General features: G+C 46.2%; 1 protein-coding gene across 4 annotated transcripts in view; it reads right to left on the bottom strand.

Annotated features, from left to right (window-relative positions):
- Positions 1–17,940, bottom strand: part of LOC146197968 (uncharacterized) — a 100,693-nt gene that overhangs the window by 71,112 nt on the left and 11,641 nt on the right. The window contains exons 2-3 of one of the 4 annotated variants that reach the window (XM_084593251.1): positions 15,970–16,044; positions 1,703–1,753 (exon numbers count right to left, since the gene is read on the bottom strand). In XM_084593251.1, coding sequence (XP_084449377.1) covers positions 1,703–1,753; positions 15,970–16,023 — 105 coding nt within the window. In that variant the 5' untranslated portion in view covers positions 16,024–16,044. Of the gene's footprint in view, positions 1–1,702; positions 1,754–2,823; positions 2,978–15,969; positions 16,045–17,940 lie in introns of those variants that run through there. The other 3 variants (XM_084593252.1, XM_084593250.1, XM_084593249.1) reach the window with 3 other exon arrangements.

The following is a 17,940-nucleotide window of genomic DNA, read 5'->3' as shown; positions in this document are numbered from 1 at the left end:
GTCTAGCCAGAGTTGATGTGCACTCAGCCTACGGCAACCGGCCGGGCAGTACGCTGCCAGTGCTACATTTAACCAGCTTAATCCTCGAGTCAAGTACGATATAATGACCCAGGCTGCCTCGATTCATTCTAAAGTACAGCAGGTCAGAGCACGAACTTAGCTTGTATCTGCGTGGGCTTGACACTAAATTTGCCAGTCCAACACTCGTATAAGACACGCGCACACTGTTGAAAAGGCGGTAAAGAAAGACAGTACACCTCAGGCTCGAGTATTGAAGCCCGTGAGCGCGGTACAACGCAAAAAGCGTACAGAGCGGTGCCGGTAAATCTAAAATACGGGTGGTTGCGTGCCTTGTTTTCCTAAAATCCACGCAGATTTCGCTGCGTTGGCGAAATCCACTTTTTTTTTCTGCAGTAATGGAGCACCCTAAACAGTAAATCGCTAATGCGCTGCAGAAGGCACGTTTTCATCGCCAACAAACCTGCCGTAAACTCGGAAGCGGACCTACGCCGCGTGCGTTTCTGCGAGCGCCGCCGGCTGCCGATCCACACTATCGTAGCAACGGTGGCGTTACATCTAGGTCGATCTCGCGGCGAATAGTCTGACTAGTTGCACAAAGACAGCGCAGCTAACAACCATTCTCCCTACTGACGACCTTTCGGCAAGAAACGTGGTAACAAGACGCAAACGAGCGATTGCCAACATCGTGCAATCGATAGCGGTTGCGGCACACGTGCATTCGGGGTTATTCTTTTTTTTCGCCCAACCTCCCGCTTTCGCCATGTTCCTCCCTTATAACGAAGAAACGGGAAAACGACGCGGTCAGCTATTCCTGTCCCATTTGGTCAACAGCGGAGGAGGAGGTGGATGGTATCAGAAAATTAACACTCGCTAAACAGCAACCGCGGCGGGAAATGAGGCCGGCCCACTAGAGACCCAAAATCTCGCATTCGAGGTCGACAATGCGAGGAACCTGCTGCGGCATCTGCGAAATACTCACCCGCCGGCATTTCTCGAAAACCACACGAAAACGAAGGAGTCGCTCGTCCCTCTGAAGACAAAACCAAAAAGCCAATTTGAGGGATCGACATCCTGAAGCTACACGCGCCTTGGGAAGCACAGTAAACAGTGGGGGGGTGGGGGGGGGGGGGGGGGGCAACACGGGGTTAACATGCGCCGACTGCTTTAGCCCTGAACGATGACGAATCAAGCTGTCACGGGCGACAGGCCAGTGCGAAATTAACGTCTCCGAATAACGCATTCCTGAGGGGGCACCCAATGATGGGGTATAGTAAAAAGGGGGTGAGGAGAGTAAGTCGGCAGAAAGATTGCCTTCCATTATCCAAGGCGGCGTCGCACCGTCTAAAAAAGCGAATAGGTGACGCGAAACCGTATGAAAAAAAAAAAAAAAAAAAAAAAGAGACCGGCGACATTTTTACGAAAAAAAAAAAAAAAAAGCGGTACACTGCGCGGACAAACACTACGACGAGGAAGTGGTCCCGGTTCGGGCGCGGCGGCCACTACGCCGCCAGCGATGTCGTTCTGCGCTCATAGCAAGCCGGGAAATTGAAATGAATGCCGTCCAAATTTTCAAATCGCGAGCGAAAGGGGCGGAGGTAGGCAACGGGGGCGCGCCTCAAGACTGGGCGACCGGTCGAGGCGCCAATGAACTATCGTCACTATCGACTGCTTACAAACTTACGTCGAAGTACTTGTCCAAATACATGCGCTCCGATGCGGCACTGCCGGAATTCTGGAAAAAGGCGGAAAAGAAAAAAAGGCAAAGAAAAACTACACGAGCACGTAAGAAATAATTTAGGCCGAGAGGATAAAGAATGTAAGCCCGGTGTATCAAAAGCCTCCTCGAGTTTAGTCGGGGGCCTAAAACAGAAAATGAAACAAACCCTAAAGCGGGCATCGCAGGTGTCAAAGGAAATGACGGGGTGGGCGTCAATGTCCGCAGGAGACAACGCGGTTGCGAAACGCAATCAAACGATTTCACATAAGCTGCACTATTCGTGTCATCAGCGAGACCAGAAACGACACCAAGGGAAACGTGCGCGAAAACGCTGCGGGCTACTTTGGCGACACGCTCGCCGCCACGTCTGCGTTTTTCGCGCCGCTTAGAGAAAAGAAAGAATACATTCCGAGGGCAAGATAGAAAGGGAGGAGAAAGCTCTCCGCTGCTCACACACGGTCGCGTCTTGAGATGACGCTAAGGCGTCAGGGAACGAACAGAATAACACGTTCACGCTTTGGGGGAAGGACGAGCATTAAATTAAGTACGGACAACACACAAGTACGACCGACAGGCGACGAAAACAACATCGCTCCCCGTCCAGAAGGCACGATGACCATCTGCAGCCGGCGGCGACCACGATGATGAAAATACTGCCGCCGAAGACACAAACACATAGACGTACGGGTCTGACGAGCTGCGTGCGGGTGACCGAGCGTGCAGGCACCGACATAAAGCGCCCGGGGAAAATGACGCGCACAGGACCACACGTCGCGACCCAGCAGCGGTTCGCGGCAACACCTGTTGATCGGCGGAGTGGAGCGGGGATGGGGGGGGGGGGGGGGGGGGGGGGGGGTGGAAGCACACATACGGCGGTTAGCCACACGCGCGGGGGAAAAAGGGGGCGGCGGGTGGCGGCCCCCGGCGATCCCCCAGCGCCAGAGACGGCAGCCTGCGTTGACGCGAGGCGGTCGGACGGCGGCGACCGCGTTTCCACGCCATATCCACGTCGGCGGGTGAACCATCTGGTAGCGCGAGCCGGCGGCCGCAGAGGCCGCGCCGCGAAAGCGGGTCTCGCTGCGCACCTTCTGTATGATGAAGCAGCGCGGGCTGAAGGCGGCACAGCAGAGCGGAGCCCCCGACGGCCAGTCCCAGGCTGCGGGGTGCAGGGCGCCTCCGACGAAGGGCTCGACCATGGCCCGGTGCGGACTCCGGCCAGCCCCACGGCTCTCCGACACGGCCGCCGCCGCCGCTGCGGCACGGACGGACCGCGGCGCTGACGTCGCCCCTGGCAACGCCTCCTGCCCTTCCTTCTCCCATCTCTCTGCAGCGCCCACTCCGCGGGACGAAGGCTCCGGCGCACTTCCGCAACAAACGGCTGACCGACAAAACGCGAGGGGGCTTCCCAGACGCAGCCACGAGGTAGGCGCAACAGGGTCGCCGTCACAAGCCGCTCACGCCACACAGACGCATTTATTTGTCCCGCAGCACCCTATGCTACTGTGTGCAGGACACATCGCCGGCCAGCAGTGTCGGTGAGAATCGAAGGTGTTCCGGAGGCGGCACCACCGCGGCCGAGGCGGAAATCTAGGACGGAGGAACAGCAGCGTCGCGTACCCTTTTCGTCTGGAGAGATCTGCTGCCTCGAAAGCGAAGCCCACGCGGTGCACCGTATTCCTCCCTCAAGAAGGAAGCGAACGACATACCTTGCCTCCTGCTAGAGGGATGGCGACGACGACCTTCAAGGTCATTATCGGTATGCCCCGGTAACACTGCCAGAGAAGAGCGGAAACACATGTGCAAGTAGTATTTATAGTCGTGAAAACTCCCCCGTGCTGACTCACAGGGGACACGAGCCCTTCCTCCTCGCCACACAATCGATGCGGAGGGGGGGGGGGGGGGGGGGGGGTGAAAGGTGCGAATTCGGACCACGATGTCAGCACGGACACCTGTGAAGTCTTGCCAGACGTATGCTGACAGCACGTTTTAGTGCGTGCAGGCGCACTTTCCTCCCCCCAATTCCAGCCAAAGCCAACGCAAGATGGTTTGATTTACGAAGTTTAACTTCCCGACAAAACGACTCGATCCGAAAATTTCGACCACCTGGGTAACCTGCACCGCAACGCAGTTGTTACATGAGCACCTCGCTTTTCGCCTCTATCAAAATGCGGCCGGAATCGAACCCGCGTCCTTAGAGTTAGCATTCCTGAGCCACTGTGGAGGGGTGCAACGCAAGACGGCTAATAATTGCACCGACTACGACTCTAGCGGGGCAGCAGGGAGGTTAAGGGGTACCGTACATTACCCTAAAATGAACTTTTGTGGTTATCTGCTCATCTCATCGGACCTTGCATTGCTAGGTGCGCTCTCTACCGGGACTATCTCTGAAAAAGCTGATCATCTTACAATACGTATGAAGAACGTTATACAGTTGCCAAGGGTGAAGAAAAACCATCACTCGGAAAACAAGCAATTTTTCCACATTTCTGTGTTACGTAGCTTCTGATAAGAGTGACACCGGTTTTCACATTTCCACTATTTTTTCCGCTTCGACGCACATCTGTCAACTTGAGAGCGCTCACTGACATTCATTGTGGTGGTGCAAGCATTGGACACAACATTCCATAAGGTGGCAGCTACCGTTTTTGCCTTCCCCTCAATGCGTGTTCAGACCTACCATTATTATTACCTGATTATTTGGGTAGGCTTTCCGACAAATATATGTGCAGGGTTTGTCTATTTTGTTTCTTTTTTATTACACTTGATATAATAAATTATTACCACTGGTGATATATAGTCTGCATCATTGTTCAATTTAGGACCACCCTCTCAAATTTTGTTGCTCAAACTGGCCTCTGCAGACGGTTGGAGAACAAAGTAGAGAGGTCGTGCCCCAGGACAGTATCTGCCTATCTTTCTGCTTGAAGTCATCCTACATCCCTGTATTCCTACACTCGTGTAGGAAGAGGAGTAGTAGGAGGAGGAGGAGGGGGGGGGGGGGGGGGGGCATGCAGAGTACTGGCAACCACAATGCAGAATCAAAGAACAAGGCCAATGAACTAACGCTGTGGAAGAAAACTGCAATGCTTAATGCAGTGCGCTAATCATGCCATGCTCAAAGCCTGACTGTAACATCATAATAGAATAGCTTTTTATTATATCTACATTTTGTTGTACACTTTTCTGCACTGCATTATCATTAAAGCCTGTTAATACAAACAGGCACATAACCGATAGGCATATGAAAAACACACCAACAATGTCTCTTTTCTCAATGAGATTTTTCTGTTGTTGGCAAAACTGCACAAATAACTCACAATGTAGTCATAAAATCAATGCTAATAAATTTTTTGCATTCTTAATCACAATAAAGATGAAAAACTTTGGATTATGAAATTTCAAATTTTTCCTCTCCTCAATGTCTCACTGGACACACATGCAGGAAAAACCTCAGCTGCTGGTAAACAAATTAATTTCCATGTGTACATGAATCAGTTATTTCAACCTTGGCTGAAATTGTCCAATGAAATCAGAACCACATCCGCATTGATGTTAATTTGGGTAGGTGAAGCTAAACATTCCCAGCCATTAGGGACGCAGATTAAAAAAATAAAAATAAAAGGCAATCGCTGAAAAGCTGAGCGACCTGTTTTTGGTAGTGCTGAACAAGGTGAAAAGAAACTGCAATCTTCAACACGGCTCAACAGGTACACCATGGCTGTCATGGCTATAATGCTGTTGGAACAACAAAAGGAATACACGCTGATCACTTTGCGCAGGGTGGTACAAAACATATTTAAGTCAACCTATCATGTCTGAGAAGAGTAATTAAGGCACCTCTCACAGACTGCACTTGGAACCAGAAAAGGAGCGTGCCTTCTCAGGGAGCCATGTCAATGAGGAAGCACTTCTATTTGAGGAGGCTCCTAAGAGCTGCTTGAATGCATCTGCAGCCTTTTTAGGGCTGGAAATATTCAGCTATGCCACTTCAAGAAAGCAAGAAGCAGAGATGAAAAGATGGATTTAGTTACATGAAAAAAAGATCAGCATGGCAGAAATTACATTATTTACTAAGGATGGCTACCTCATCTAAATCTAACCCGTGACCAAGTTCTTTTACAATTCATCAGGAATGGAGCGAAAGAATGGTTTCAACATATTTCTTTATCCAGAATAGTGGGTGCTCCACTACACTAACTTTAAGACACAGTGATGAACAGAACTATCATTTTTGTATACTATTAACAAGGTGTCAAACCACAATTTTTTCGGGTTCGGTTCGGGTTCACGCTTTTCAGGTTCGGTTTCGGCTCCGGAGACATTTCGTTTCAATTCGAACCGGTTTAGCTCTGCCCAAACCGGTTCAGACGGGTTCAGAAAAAGAAAGGAAGAAGTTTGGGTGTATTTTTTACTCTACTTTTTTTAATGCAGTTTTCTTTCCTGTTTCAGTATATAACAAAAGGTGATATATTGATATAGTAGCCTGTACATTGTTTTTGTCGTCAGATGTGACGAGCTCCGCTTAGCTGTACAGACCTCAGCAAAATGTTATAACGAGTGACCGATGATTAGAGCACGATGGGGAAAAAATAATGACTATTTTTGTTAGCATATAACCAACTAAAGCTGTCATGCACTAATTTCCTCCTGCGCTTTTCAGGTACACAATTTCACATGAATTTTATTTTAGAGTGAAACCACTATTACAAGTACAATGTTTCGTCGACTCCCACTAAAGGACTTTGAAATCAGATCAAAGTCAACCCAGGACTAATAATGTACTGACATTGCCAAAAATATATGGGGTGCTTCGAAGGCTGCCGGAGCAGGCGCACTGCCATGTGATGGCATTGCACTCGCTGGCGCCTGCAGGTTTTCATCAACTCTGAGGGTACAGCAGGTGATGTAGCGTCGCACCCTCACTCTTGCTCTTTGGATGATAAGAACCAGGCGCATATGCTGTGCAGGCTGCGTTTTCATGTGTGTGGAGCCTGGTTGTGCCCAGCAACGGCGCTCAGTACAGCAACAGTGCTATTCGCCCTTTTTAGCAAATGCCCTAAAGCAGATATTATAAGCTACATTTCTCGCTACATAATTATATGTGCTTGTGTTCTGTACTCCACTGCTGAAACACATCAGCACAATTGTACTTTTCTGTGTGTTTGATACACTTGTAAATTAAAGGATGATAACAAACTTTTGAAATTTCAATATGTTTTCTCCGAAGTGCCTTGCGTACTGCCACTTTACGCACCACGGCTCCGGTACAAAGATATGGGAAAGCTTCTGAACCCTTTCAAGCCCACCTATCTCTCTTTTAGGCTTGGAAGCATGTGTTAGTCCCTTGGGTAAGCTGTGTATAAATAAGTACAATGAGTGATTTTACAAATTCTTGCATTCACTTGAGGGTAAGTTTTGGTTTGAGATAACTACATAGAAACCTTCCTCCCGCTTAGCCATGTGATACATATTGTTACGATGCAGCAAGCCGATGAAGAAAGACAACAGAACATGACCGATGGCGATGGTTGATGACGTTTTATGAAAATGTTAGCGGGCCTATCGCGAGCGCTCCTGCCCGCACCCTGCCCACTTCTTCTTTGCTCGTCCAAAACATGACCCAGGACCACCTAGGAAGTTTACCGATATTGATGATTCCACGGCATGATGATGGAGCGTCTGGATGCTTGAACAGGATGAAGGAAGAATAGAATGGCTTGCCGGAGCGATGATTCCCGATGAGCCTTGGCCCAGGACACTCTCAGGCCACACATTACCACGACTCGATGGCGGAGGCCAAGGCAAGCACCGCAAGGCATAGGCAGGGGAGGATGTCTTGAAGTGTAGCGGTGTCTTGGGTCATGGGGTCTTTGGTCGGTACATCTGGTCAGTGGGGTCAGATATGGTCGTTCGGGTCTCTTCTTGTGTCTTGTGGTCGGGGCGGGGTGACGGGGCGGAGGAATGGCAAGGTCTTGCTGGGTCCGGCAGGCTGGAGAACAGCCATGCGATGCCTCTAGCCTTCAGCCGATGGAGCAAGAAGTCGCAGGGCACCGAAAATCCGGACCAGGATGAGGGGGTGAAGTACCTCGCACCTCCAACCAAATGTTACGATGCGGCAAGCCGATAAAAAAAAGACAGAACATGACCGATGGCGATGGTTGATGACGTTTTATGAAAATGTTAGCGGGCCTAGCGCGAGCACTCCTGCCCGCTTCTTCTTTGCTCGCCCATAACGATACGATTACTTTCTCATTCACAGAACCCTTTATTTCAGGGCAACACTGTCTTGAAAGCCAAGTACATTCGTCCTCGAAATGAACAACCAGAGCTCATCATGTCTACTATCCTCTGCTTTTCTGTTTTCCGCAAATAGCACCGTCGCTATAGTGAGCGCCATCGCTCAGCACAACCGGGCTATACAGATGTGAGAATGCAGCACAGATATCATACATCTTTATCATCGCAAGAATGAGAGTGAGGGTGCAAAGTTACATCAGCTGCTGCACCCTCGGAGCTGACAAGCACTGGCAGGCGCCAGCGAGCGCAACGTTGCCACACGGACGCGCGCCTACTACGGCAGCCTTCTGAGCAGCCTGCTTACTTTTGGAAAAGACGGTACATAGTATATGTGTGACTATATATACTGCACAACACGTGGACGCTTTTAGATTTAGTGTTTCAGTGCAAATGCAGAGGCACCCGTGTGTTGTCGCCCAAAAGACGCTGAGTCCCTTCCGCCATGTAGAAGAGCGTTTCAAAACAGCGATAAAAGAGAAAATAATCAAGGTAAGGTGCGAGCAAAAGTGGGTCGAACTGTACCGCGAACCAGTACAAAAATGGTGCCTCCAATTTGTTCCAGCTCGGGTGCAGTTCCAAGATGACTGAAAAATTTCGGGTTCGACATCCAGACTATAAACGTGTCACAAGAGCATGGATGCTAGCACCACAATTCCCACGTAGAAGATTGGAGTATAAAGCATCTCTCACAACTGGCTACCTCTACTGTGCAGAAACAAAACATTTTTCGTTCTCTAAGTACTCAGTAAATACCATTTATTTATGCCTGCTTTATCAAATCTAAAACACAAAAATAAATGCAACAGGTTGAAAGCAAGTGCAGTTCCACTCTCGAATGATCAGTCAGGAGGCATGAGCCATGCTAGAACTTGTTTATCGTCAAAACCGAACAAGGAAATTTATTGCACTATTTTGTCACAAAGCAACTTTTTATATCCTTCTTATGACATAAATAATGTCCTGAAATCATACCATGACTGACCAATATTTCTCCACTCGTTTCTAACACTGTACCCAACCTTCAGTCCTGAGTGTAGAGTAGCAGTGTGGCTTATTTGCTGCCAGGTACAAGGACTATAGACTTCCTGCTAACCTCATCAGCCTGTACTACTTGCAGCATTTTGGAAGTTATCAGCGACCTGAGCCAATCAAGATGGCACACACACTTCATAATAGTCTTCCTATACACATTGCTTCCATCAATTGTCCCAACGATGCCAGTAAAGGTGTACTAGTAACAGCTTCTTTATCTTTGCAACAGGCAGTGCTTGGCGTTTGATTTTTGTTTTTTTTTTTTGAAGGAGGGACATTCTAAGTGGACTAGCCCAACATTATTTTCTTTGCTAACACCTTTCCGTATCAGCTCATTTGTTGCTACATCACAGTTGTTTTCGATGCTGCCGCAGCGTGCATATACATAGATTTACTCAAGTGTAGTCATGCTCTGAGGAAGATGGACTGAATATAGGCCTTTGGCAGCTGTATGTCAATGGAGGAGAAAGGCAAGACAAGCATGCTGTCCCCAATCATGAATGCACATGTGGTCGAAATTGATGTGGAGCCCTCCACTATGGTGTCTGCCTATTGCTCACCAGAGACGCTGCCATTCTTATTTGCGCTGCTCTCAATGTGGGTGAACTGAATGATGCCTAGTTGTGATGCCACACATGTACCCATCAAAGGGGTCCACATATTGTCCAATTTAGTTCTCATGACAACTCACAGCAGCACCGCTGGCTGTGTCATCCTCCAGGTTGACAATAGCTGGTCACCGGTCAAAAACACATGCCTGCCAGGTTCACAGAAAAGGCATTAGGGAGATCTCATCGGACTGAAGAGGGGGGAGGGGAGTTACTGGCATTTATATTGAATGAGTTGTTTTTATTTGGTTCAAAAGGGCAGGAATTGGATGGTTTTTGTTTGAAAACCACTGACATGTCACATCACTGCTCACTGTTGGGGAATCTTCGATGTGACAGATGCTGCCCTTTTCAGAAATTCCTTTGAGTACTGCCGAGAGTAACAGTGTTCGCCCCTGCGACATTTAGCCAAAAGAATGTGACCGAGGATTGTGTCGGACATAAATGATCTGAACTGGGTGCAATTTTTTTTTTTTTTACAATACTGAACTGCCTCTCATATTCAGCATCACTGTGTGGTATACAGAGGATTCCAAGCATTACTGCTGAGATGCAGTTAAATTTCCTTTGCCCATCTGTGCCTTTCAGCTGAGAAACTGCACTCCACTGCCCGTCAGCGTGTTCCTCTTGCAGCACATCTTGGGGAATGTCAAATGCCTGAAGTTTGACAAATTCCACTTCCAGAGAATTCAAAGCTTGGTCTTTCGACTCTTGCTGCCTAAGTGGCAGTAGGACCGGAAACCGCTCCACAAAGAAAAGCACATTCTGAAAGGACAGTGTCGACGGATTTCCGATTGCGACTCTAGAATTAATTACTGCATTGTCAGCCAAAGGGAATTTGAGGCGAATATAATCGCAGGCAGCGATCATGTACTTCCGAACAGCTTCATAAAATTGTTCTTGCCCACTTAGCTTGAGTTTCTTAACAATGCGTTTGTCTTCCAGTCCCACCACAATGTCTTCATTATCCTTCTGTCCATCTTTGTCATGGTAATCAACTGTAGTTAGATCCTTGTGTTCCTTTAGAAGGTGTGGCTGCACAAACCTTGAAAAGAGGTTTTCAAGAAGCCCAAAAAGTATAGATTACAATGAGTGTATTTGAGGAGCTTGAGACTATAGCCGACAGTTCAATGCCTCAAAGACAGGAATGGTGTTATTCAAAAAAAGACAGCACGCTTTGTTGAGGTCAGAGCTCAAAAACTGAAACAGCCTCTCTTCACGTGTTATACATGTTGGCCTACTCTGGTCCACCATATCAGTGGCCTTAGCCTTTTTCACTGCCACTGGTATAGCAGCTGCTGCCTTCTTTCTCTTCAATTATCACAGCATGTGTTCCAGTTCTGTACTTTGTGCTGACCCCAATGGAGTTTTTGGAATTTGGTAGTATGACAGAAATTACGCACTTGCGGCTTCTTTTTTCACCTCATGAAGGAAAAAACTCAACAGAGGTCCCCATTGATTCATTAACCTTTCCAGGCATTTCCCAAGTGACAGCCATCGGGTTGGTGCATGCTTCAGAATTTTTCTGTACTCAACGTTATGCATTTCTTGGAAATGCTTAAGGGCAGCTTTTCTTCTTGCACTTTTTTCCAAATAAAAAAAATATCTACGAGGACTTCGTCCACCTTCGCTGGGAGACAACATGCCACTTTTTCTGCTGCAATGTTGATTAAATGGCACAGACAGCCAATTATAATAATGTTTTCATGGGCTTCGATCTGCCGCTACGCCATTTTTCTTTCCCAGCATGATGTTGCCGTTGCCAGAGTCAAAAGCTATGCAGTTAGACAATGGTATGCCCAAGGAATTCAGAGTACCTATCAGCAATCTGGCGATATTGCACCCAGTTGACTGGCCCTCTAGGGTGCTCAGCGCAAGAAGTTTGTTATCGATCACGCCCAATTCTTCAACAAAATATGTAACCACGATCGGGTACAGCTGCGCTTGGCTGTCGTTACTGCTATCCACGGCAACTGAAAACACACTTTTTCAGGGCACTCACCGTGCTCTCTTGTGCGTGGCGCGCCATTTCACCGACACTAGCTGTTGTCTTGGTTCTAGGACATGCGTAGCGCTTTGCAACGTCAGACTTTAGGAACATTTTGCGCAATAGAGGTCCCACGTGCTCAGAGGCGCTTAGCGGGACATTATGCTCCAACAAGAAATCGGAAAACAAGCACTCCACACAGAACATCGCTGTCGTCTTGTGCACCAAAGTAATCTTGGAGACGCTGTTGCTTGTCTTGGCACTGAAGGTCGCTTGAGTGCTTCTTCGGCGAAATGTGCGTGCCAAGTCAGTTCTGCCGCCGTGCGAATTGCAAACTGTGCAAAACAAATGATGCTCGCCTTTCCGAGACGGCAGAATACATCCAAACTCTGCAGTATACTGCCTTAAGAAGACCTGAAGATATTTCTCGCACTCTTTGCTTAGCGCTATGGCCGAAGACTACATTAACGCGGCACTAAAAAACACACAACGCACGCCTTTTGAAAACTGCACTAGACAATGCAACTGAGCTGCCGAAGGTAACAAAGAACACAAGTAAACGTGGAAGTTGCCTAAGCAAGAACCGGTGTTAGTGTAGGAACATTATAGGCAGAAATTAAGCCACTGGAACTTTAGACAAAACCTGACCTTAGCTCCACGCCTGAACTGCCCCAAGCGGTGGCGGTGCTACAGTCTCAAACAGCAAAGTGAAAGCAGTTCCGGCAGTTTTAACTACTGCGCTTGGCCGACTATGCTTTTTAGACGTTTCACTGATCACGATGTCAATCGCTATGTGGCCACACTAAAAAAAGGATTTGGCCAAACGTGGGAGCGTTTCCGGGAGATTTCTGTTTTGGTCGTACAATCGTACAAAAGCATCAAGATTCGGGAGTTTCCCGGATAATTCGGGAGACCTGGCAGGTATGAAACCAACAATGTGGTCGATTTTTCTCATCTCATCTGCATGATTAAGAATGATCTGCATGATTAAGAATGTGTTGCCTCGGAAGTCAATTAGTGAATGCCTTGCCAGAAACCTTCACAATGCTCCAAACAAGCTACATCAGGTTCAAAAGAGTGGTAAGGTAGAAGCCGGAGAACAGTGGCCAGCAGCTTCAGCGATGCAGTATAAGCTGGTATTGCTCCAGGCCTGTACTTACGTTGTCAATAAGCTTCATGAACTCTAACATCAATCAGTTCGTCGTTGTTCCAAGCAACCCCTTTCCCGACCAGCCAAGCCTGTGTGTCCTTCGTACTTCAGAAAATTAAAGCTTGAGCTGCCCCACACTCCTGGCAAACTGTTTCAAGAACATTTAAAGCTAAATGCTTCACCTGCTTGATTCGACGATAGGCGCATAAGCAACACAACCAACTCGGTCAGCGACACGCTGACAAATGGTGGCGCATCACTGCCTCACAGCAGACCCCCAGTGCTTAAGCCCAAGCGGGTGGGTTGTCTTAATTTCGCCAGCGGCCGGAGTGCTCTGTGTGCTTTAAAATATCCATCAGAACCATGTTGTCAACTACTGTGCTTTGTTTGAAAAATACTTTCCCTGTTCTATGTTTCATGCAATCTTGCTACACGAAATAGCTTTACCAACCACAGTGCTGCAAACAGCTTATGAAACTGAGTACATGGTCCCGCCTCACAGATGCTGCCTTTGATCCCATCATAATGTCAAGTCTGAACCACTCTCAATATGCATACGTACTGAACTTGTTCAAGGCAGTAACGGCAGCATGTTGCCAACAATGGCCATATTAATACTTTGTACAGCACGTGACCCTAATCTACCAAAAGAACACTGAAATAGATTTTAGGAAGGGAGCAAAATTGTAGAATAATTTTCCAAAATGCTTTCAAACTGCTTGGCTATGGTGCACAGCCTTCACTTGTTTGGAAAATGCAGTAAAGGAAAAAAAGAAAATTGGGGGACCCTTATGCTCCTCCTTCAAGAGTATCAAGTTAAAATTCTCACTACACCACTGTCTTTCATAGATACAATACATAGTAGTGCCTTGCATCATACTGCCAGTTCTGAACACTATCGTATGTCTGCCAAGCAAGCCTTCTCCATGTCAACATAATCTACCCACTCGTTCAAACACAACCGAATGACCTACCCACAACATATTTTACAATGATGCCAAGAAAGACTGTAGTAACTGTACTCGAGATGCAAAAAATATAGGCCCACTGAAGGTTGCATACTTGTTGAAAGTATATTTCAGCCATTTTGACTGCGGAAGGTATGAAAAATTTAAACAAGCCTGGAAAAGATGCATGAAACCAACTCCAAACACGAACTATTTAACCGCAGCAAAGGCAATAGAATGCTCACTACACATAATCTGAGTTCTGACAAATTTTAATCTGTAGGAGTTAAACACTTATCATTTAAATGTGACAACATCTTCAAAAAAAAATATTCTATGTTCCCCTTTTTTGCATGCAGACATATGCCATGTTTAAAAACATTCACAGAAAGCAAACAATGGTACAAAAAAGTTTACAGGCCAAGGTGTTAAAAATCTCTACAACTGTCAAGTCCGTTTCAGATAAAATGAGATTGATAAACAATAGGGCACATCAAAAATTGTACTGATGCCCAATATGCAGCGAGGACTTTTAAAAACCCTTTTAAGTGCTTTTGCCACATATTCTGTCAAGCAGGGCTTTTGTCATACGAGTACTGCGCTCAGTGTGCGTTTGAAATTTTCTCGCTCTTCTGACACTGCCATCTTCTAGAACCCACAAGAAGTATTAAATATTGTGTTGTGGACGAAAAAAAAACTGACCGTGGCCGTTCCGTTGCACTGTTTGTGGTGGCGCACTCTGAGATTGCGGTTTCTCCATGTGATTGCAACGGACACGCGAAAGTTGATCTCTATCTTTGATAGAATGCTAGCGGAGGTCCATGAAAGCTAAGTTTCTTTTTATCTTTGCTGATGCTCTCAGCTTATCGACACTCACGGGGTGTCATTACTCTTCCGTTCAGTCTGATGCGATGAATCTACTCTCTCTACATGTTTTTTCCGGGCTGACATGTTTATTACAGCTAATCAGGAAACTGGAAGTGTTTTCCATAGCTGGTTCCCAAGCTTGATTTTAAGCCAGAACGCACTTCTGAAGTGGAGCTGCTTCTTACATATAAATGCGTGAAAATTCTTGAATTCATTGTTTAAGATCACCAAAAAGACATTTGTTTTTTAAACTGTTCAACACTGAAAGTATTAAACAGCACATTATAGTGGAAGGCTGTGAATTAAGACTCTATATGGTGCTTATTGAAGGATATTGAAATCTTAACATGTGATTTTTTTTTTTCTTGCAATTCATGTCCATTGCATCATTCATTATGTTTGCAAGTAATGCAGCAGACGGGACAAGACGTATCGCCAATGTGTTTACACACGCATGAGCACCCAATCATTCTGCTTACATTTCTTTCTTACATGTAAAACGTGTGTTGAGTTACATCACAAAGTACATTATTACAAAATGAGTGCAAAATGTTTTTGAAAGAAACAAGACTGGCTTTTCAAGTTTGGTGCACCAATCACACACTAATATTATCTGCGAACAACAAGTCAGGCCAATAGAATATGCCTCTATAAACCCTTTGCAAAATTTTGCAAGTCAGCTTTGCTGCACAGCAAAATCTCCTTTACCATGGTGGCACAGCCGCTCGCTGTTGGGCAGAAAATAGGAGCACAGAGTACTTCTATATTAAGCCTGATGTCATGTGCAAACCTGGCGAACAGCTTCCCTCCCCAACAAAAAAAAACAAGAGCAGGTGGTGTGGGGAAAGAGGGCATGAATGGCACCTGCCAGGCACTTCCCAGAATTGCGACAGCAACACAAGGGAGATGGACGCAGCCGTTATCATCACAACAGACGTCCCTTGCACTGCACAAAATTTCTGCCCCAACAACAGGTTTGGTCCTGCGCTGTGTAGTGAAGCCGACTTCCAGAGTTTTGCTGAGGGCCCATTAAGTCAACAAAAAGTTAAATAAAAACAGTGTATGCCCAATCATGGGCTCCATTTTTTTACACCTTATGACGCCACATTCAGTCTTGATGGAATTGTGTGAATGAACAAGTGGACAAAATAAACCAATTAAAGCATATTTACCAGACATATTGTAAATGGCCTTATAGAATTAAATTCAGCTGTAATTTTTTTTTCTCAAAAGTAGCAATGACTAGCCAAGTCAACAGTGTTATTCTTAATTACCTAGCACAGACTTGCTGTAGCACAATCAGCCTAGTTATGCTATTCAAAACTAGATAAATGGCGACTTACTGTCTGTTGAAGGTCGGAACAAATTTCCTGCCCGTCTCCAAGGTCAGAGGTCATGGGACAGGTCAGATGTTGTAACTGGAAAAGAAAATGTGTCGTATAAAACCTGTATTACATGACAACTGCACTTAAACTGCAAAATAAGGCTGACTGCCACAGGCCTAATTCAACACAGCACACCCCCTTTTCATTTTGTATGTTTACCAGCCTTGACCGGACAATATTTTTTCTACTACAGCTAGCAGGCATCACTAACAAGAAGAGGCACACTGTGAGACACTAAAACGATGATTGATTTATTTGAATTTACAGTGTTGCAGGATTACAGGAACAGGGAGCGCATTTCTTTGCACAGCATCTCCTTTCACTGACGCTCTCACAATGAAAGAGAGGCTGCTTGCGCAGCTTTTGAGAAAACTCTTGTCAGGCATATGCCTTATAAGGCTGTAACTGAAAAGCGTGTTTTGTTTTGGGCTAACTTATTTCCAATCAATATGACCCAGCTAGCCAAGCAACAAGTTTTACTTTAGTGTCTTATACAGCTCGTGAGCAACGGAACCCACTGTTATCGATGCAGGGAATGGTACCAATACCTCAAATTGATCAGGAAAGACTCTGATACCACCACACCAGAGAACAATCAGCGACCAGTTAAATTCAAAACAAGTAAGGCCAGAGGTAAAAAAATATATTCGGATTGGCTCCAAATCTCCAAGGTTTTACAAGAAGCAAATGCTATTATTCTAGATATATTTGAAACAGCCTAGGTCCTTCGGATTGCAAGACAGGCATAGTACTAAGAGGCCACACACAAAGGCTCAATACAGGTGCACCTATAAATAGTTTATAGTATTTGACTTGTTTCACTGCAGGTAACAATCAGCATGCATAATGAAAGAAAAATATATATATATATAATGAACACCTCAAATAATATGGTAGCATCACAAAGAACACTTTTCTGCCATAAAAAAAAAAAGAGAAATAAGTAAATACATAAAAATGCTAAAAACCATACCAAAAAAAAAAAAGGAAACCTAATAATGAGTTGTGCTTTTGCCTTAAGCAGGCTTAAGGGGTCCCCCAAAAGGAGCTCAGAAAGTAGCTACCAAATGCATGCACTGCGCACTGTACAGGCCACTATTTCGTGCCTCGTACAAGACTTCAAAAATGAGCCCATAATTTCCCATCGCATGCATCGAGGCAATCTGTGCGCCAGGCTAGTGCTCCATTCTGCACTGATCGCATCAGGTACTGACACCAGCAGGGAAGAAAGAGATACCTTATTATTGATTCACCATGTCAACATGACACACAATATTTACCAAATTAAAAACACTAGATACTGGAAACATTTGCTATCCAAGCAGATAAAGTAGTATTTGTATACATGTTGACATAGTTTCTATGTATGCAGTGCAAGAAGTTAGCAACAGATGTGTAGGCAAACACTAGAAAATGAGACAACTGAGTGAGCACTGCCAGCAAGAGCACAATATTATGGCAACTGGAAAAGCACTCTGGTAGCATGTTGACCCTTTCTTCAGTTACCTCTTTGCCTAATAGCATTTAAGCAGGACGAGTTACAACATGGAATACAAAAATTGAATTGGCGGTCTAATCCATGCTACACCTAGATTATTTCACTGCAGGAAGGAATGCATGCGTGTTGACATATGTTCCTATGTTTTGTTGCCACAAACAAAGTGCAGATTTTGAGGGAACATAGTTTAAAGACATGTGTGCTCTGCGCTGTTGTGGGTAGGACAACGAGTAACGGCATGTGGTAAAATAATTAGTGCTGGTTACATCGACAAGTCTGTAGCGATCGCGGAGAACCGCGCATCCCTCCGAAGCACCGCGCGCCGCGGAGGATGAAGGAGACAAAAGTATTCCTTCTCTTTCGAGGTTGAGTAACCCAAACAGGTTGCTCGATATGCCGCGTTTCCCTCTTCCCTCGCCTGGCGCAGGAGC

This window comes from Amblyomma maculatum, chromosome 2 (assembly GCF_055883805.1).
Source record: "Amblyomma maculatum isolate TAMU_Amacu chromosome 2, ASM5588380v1, whole genome shotgun sequence".
NCBI classification, from domain to species: Eukaryota; Metazoa; Arthropoda; class Arachnida; order Ixodida; family Ixodidae; genus Amblyomma; species Amblyomma maculatum.
This window is presented reverse-complemented; position numbering and strand designations above follow the sequence as displayed.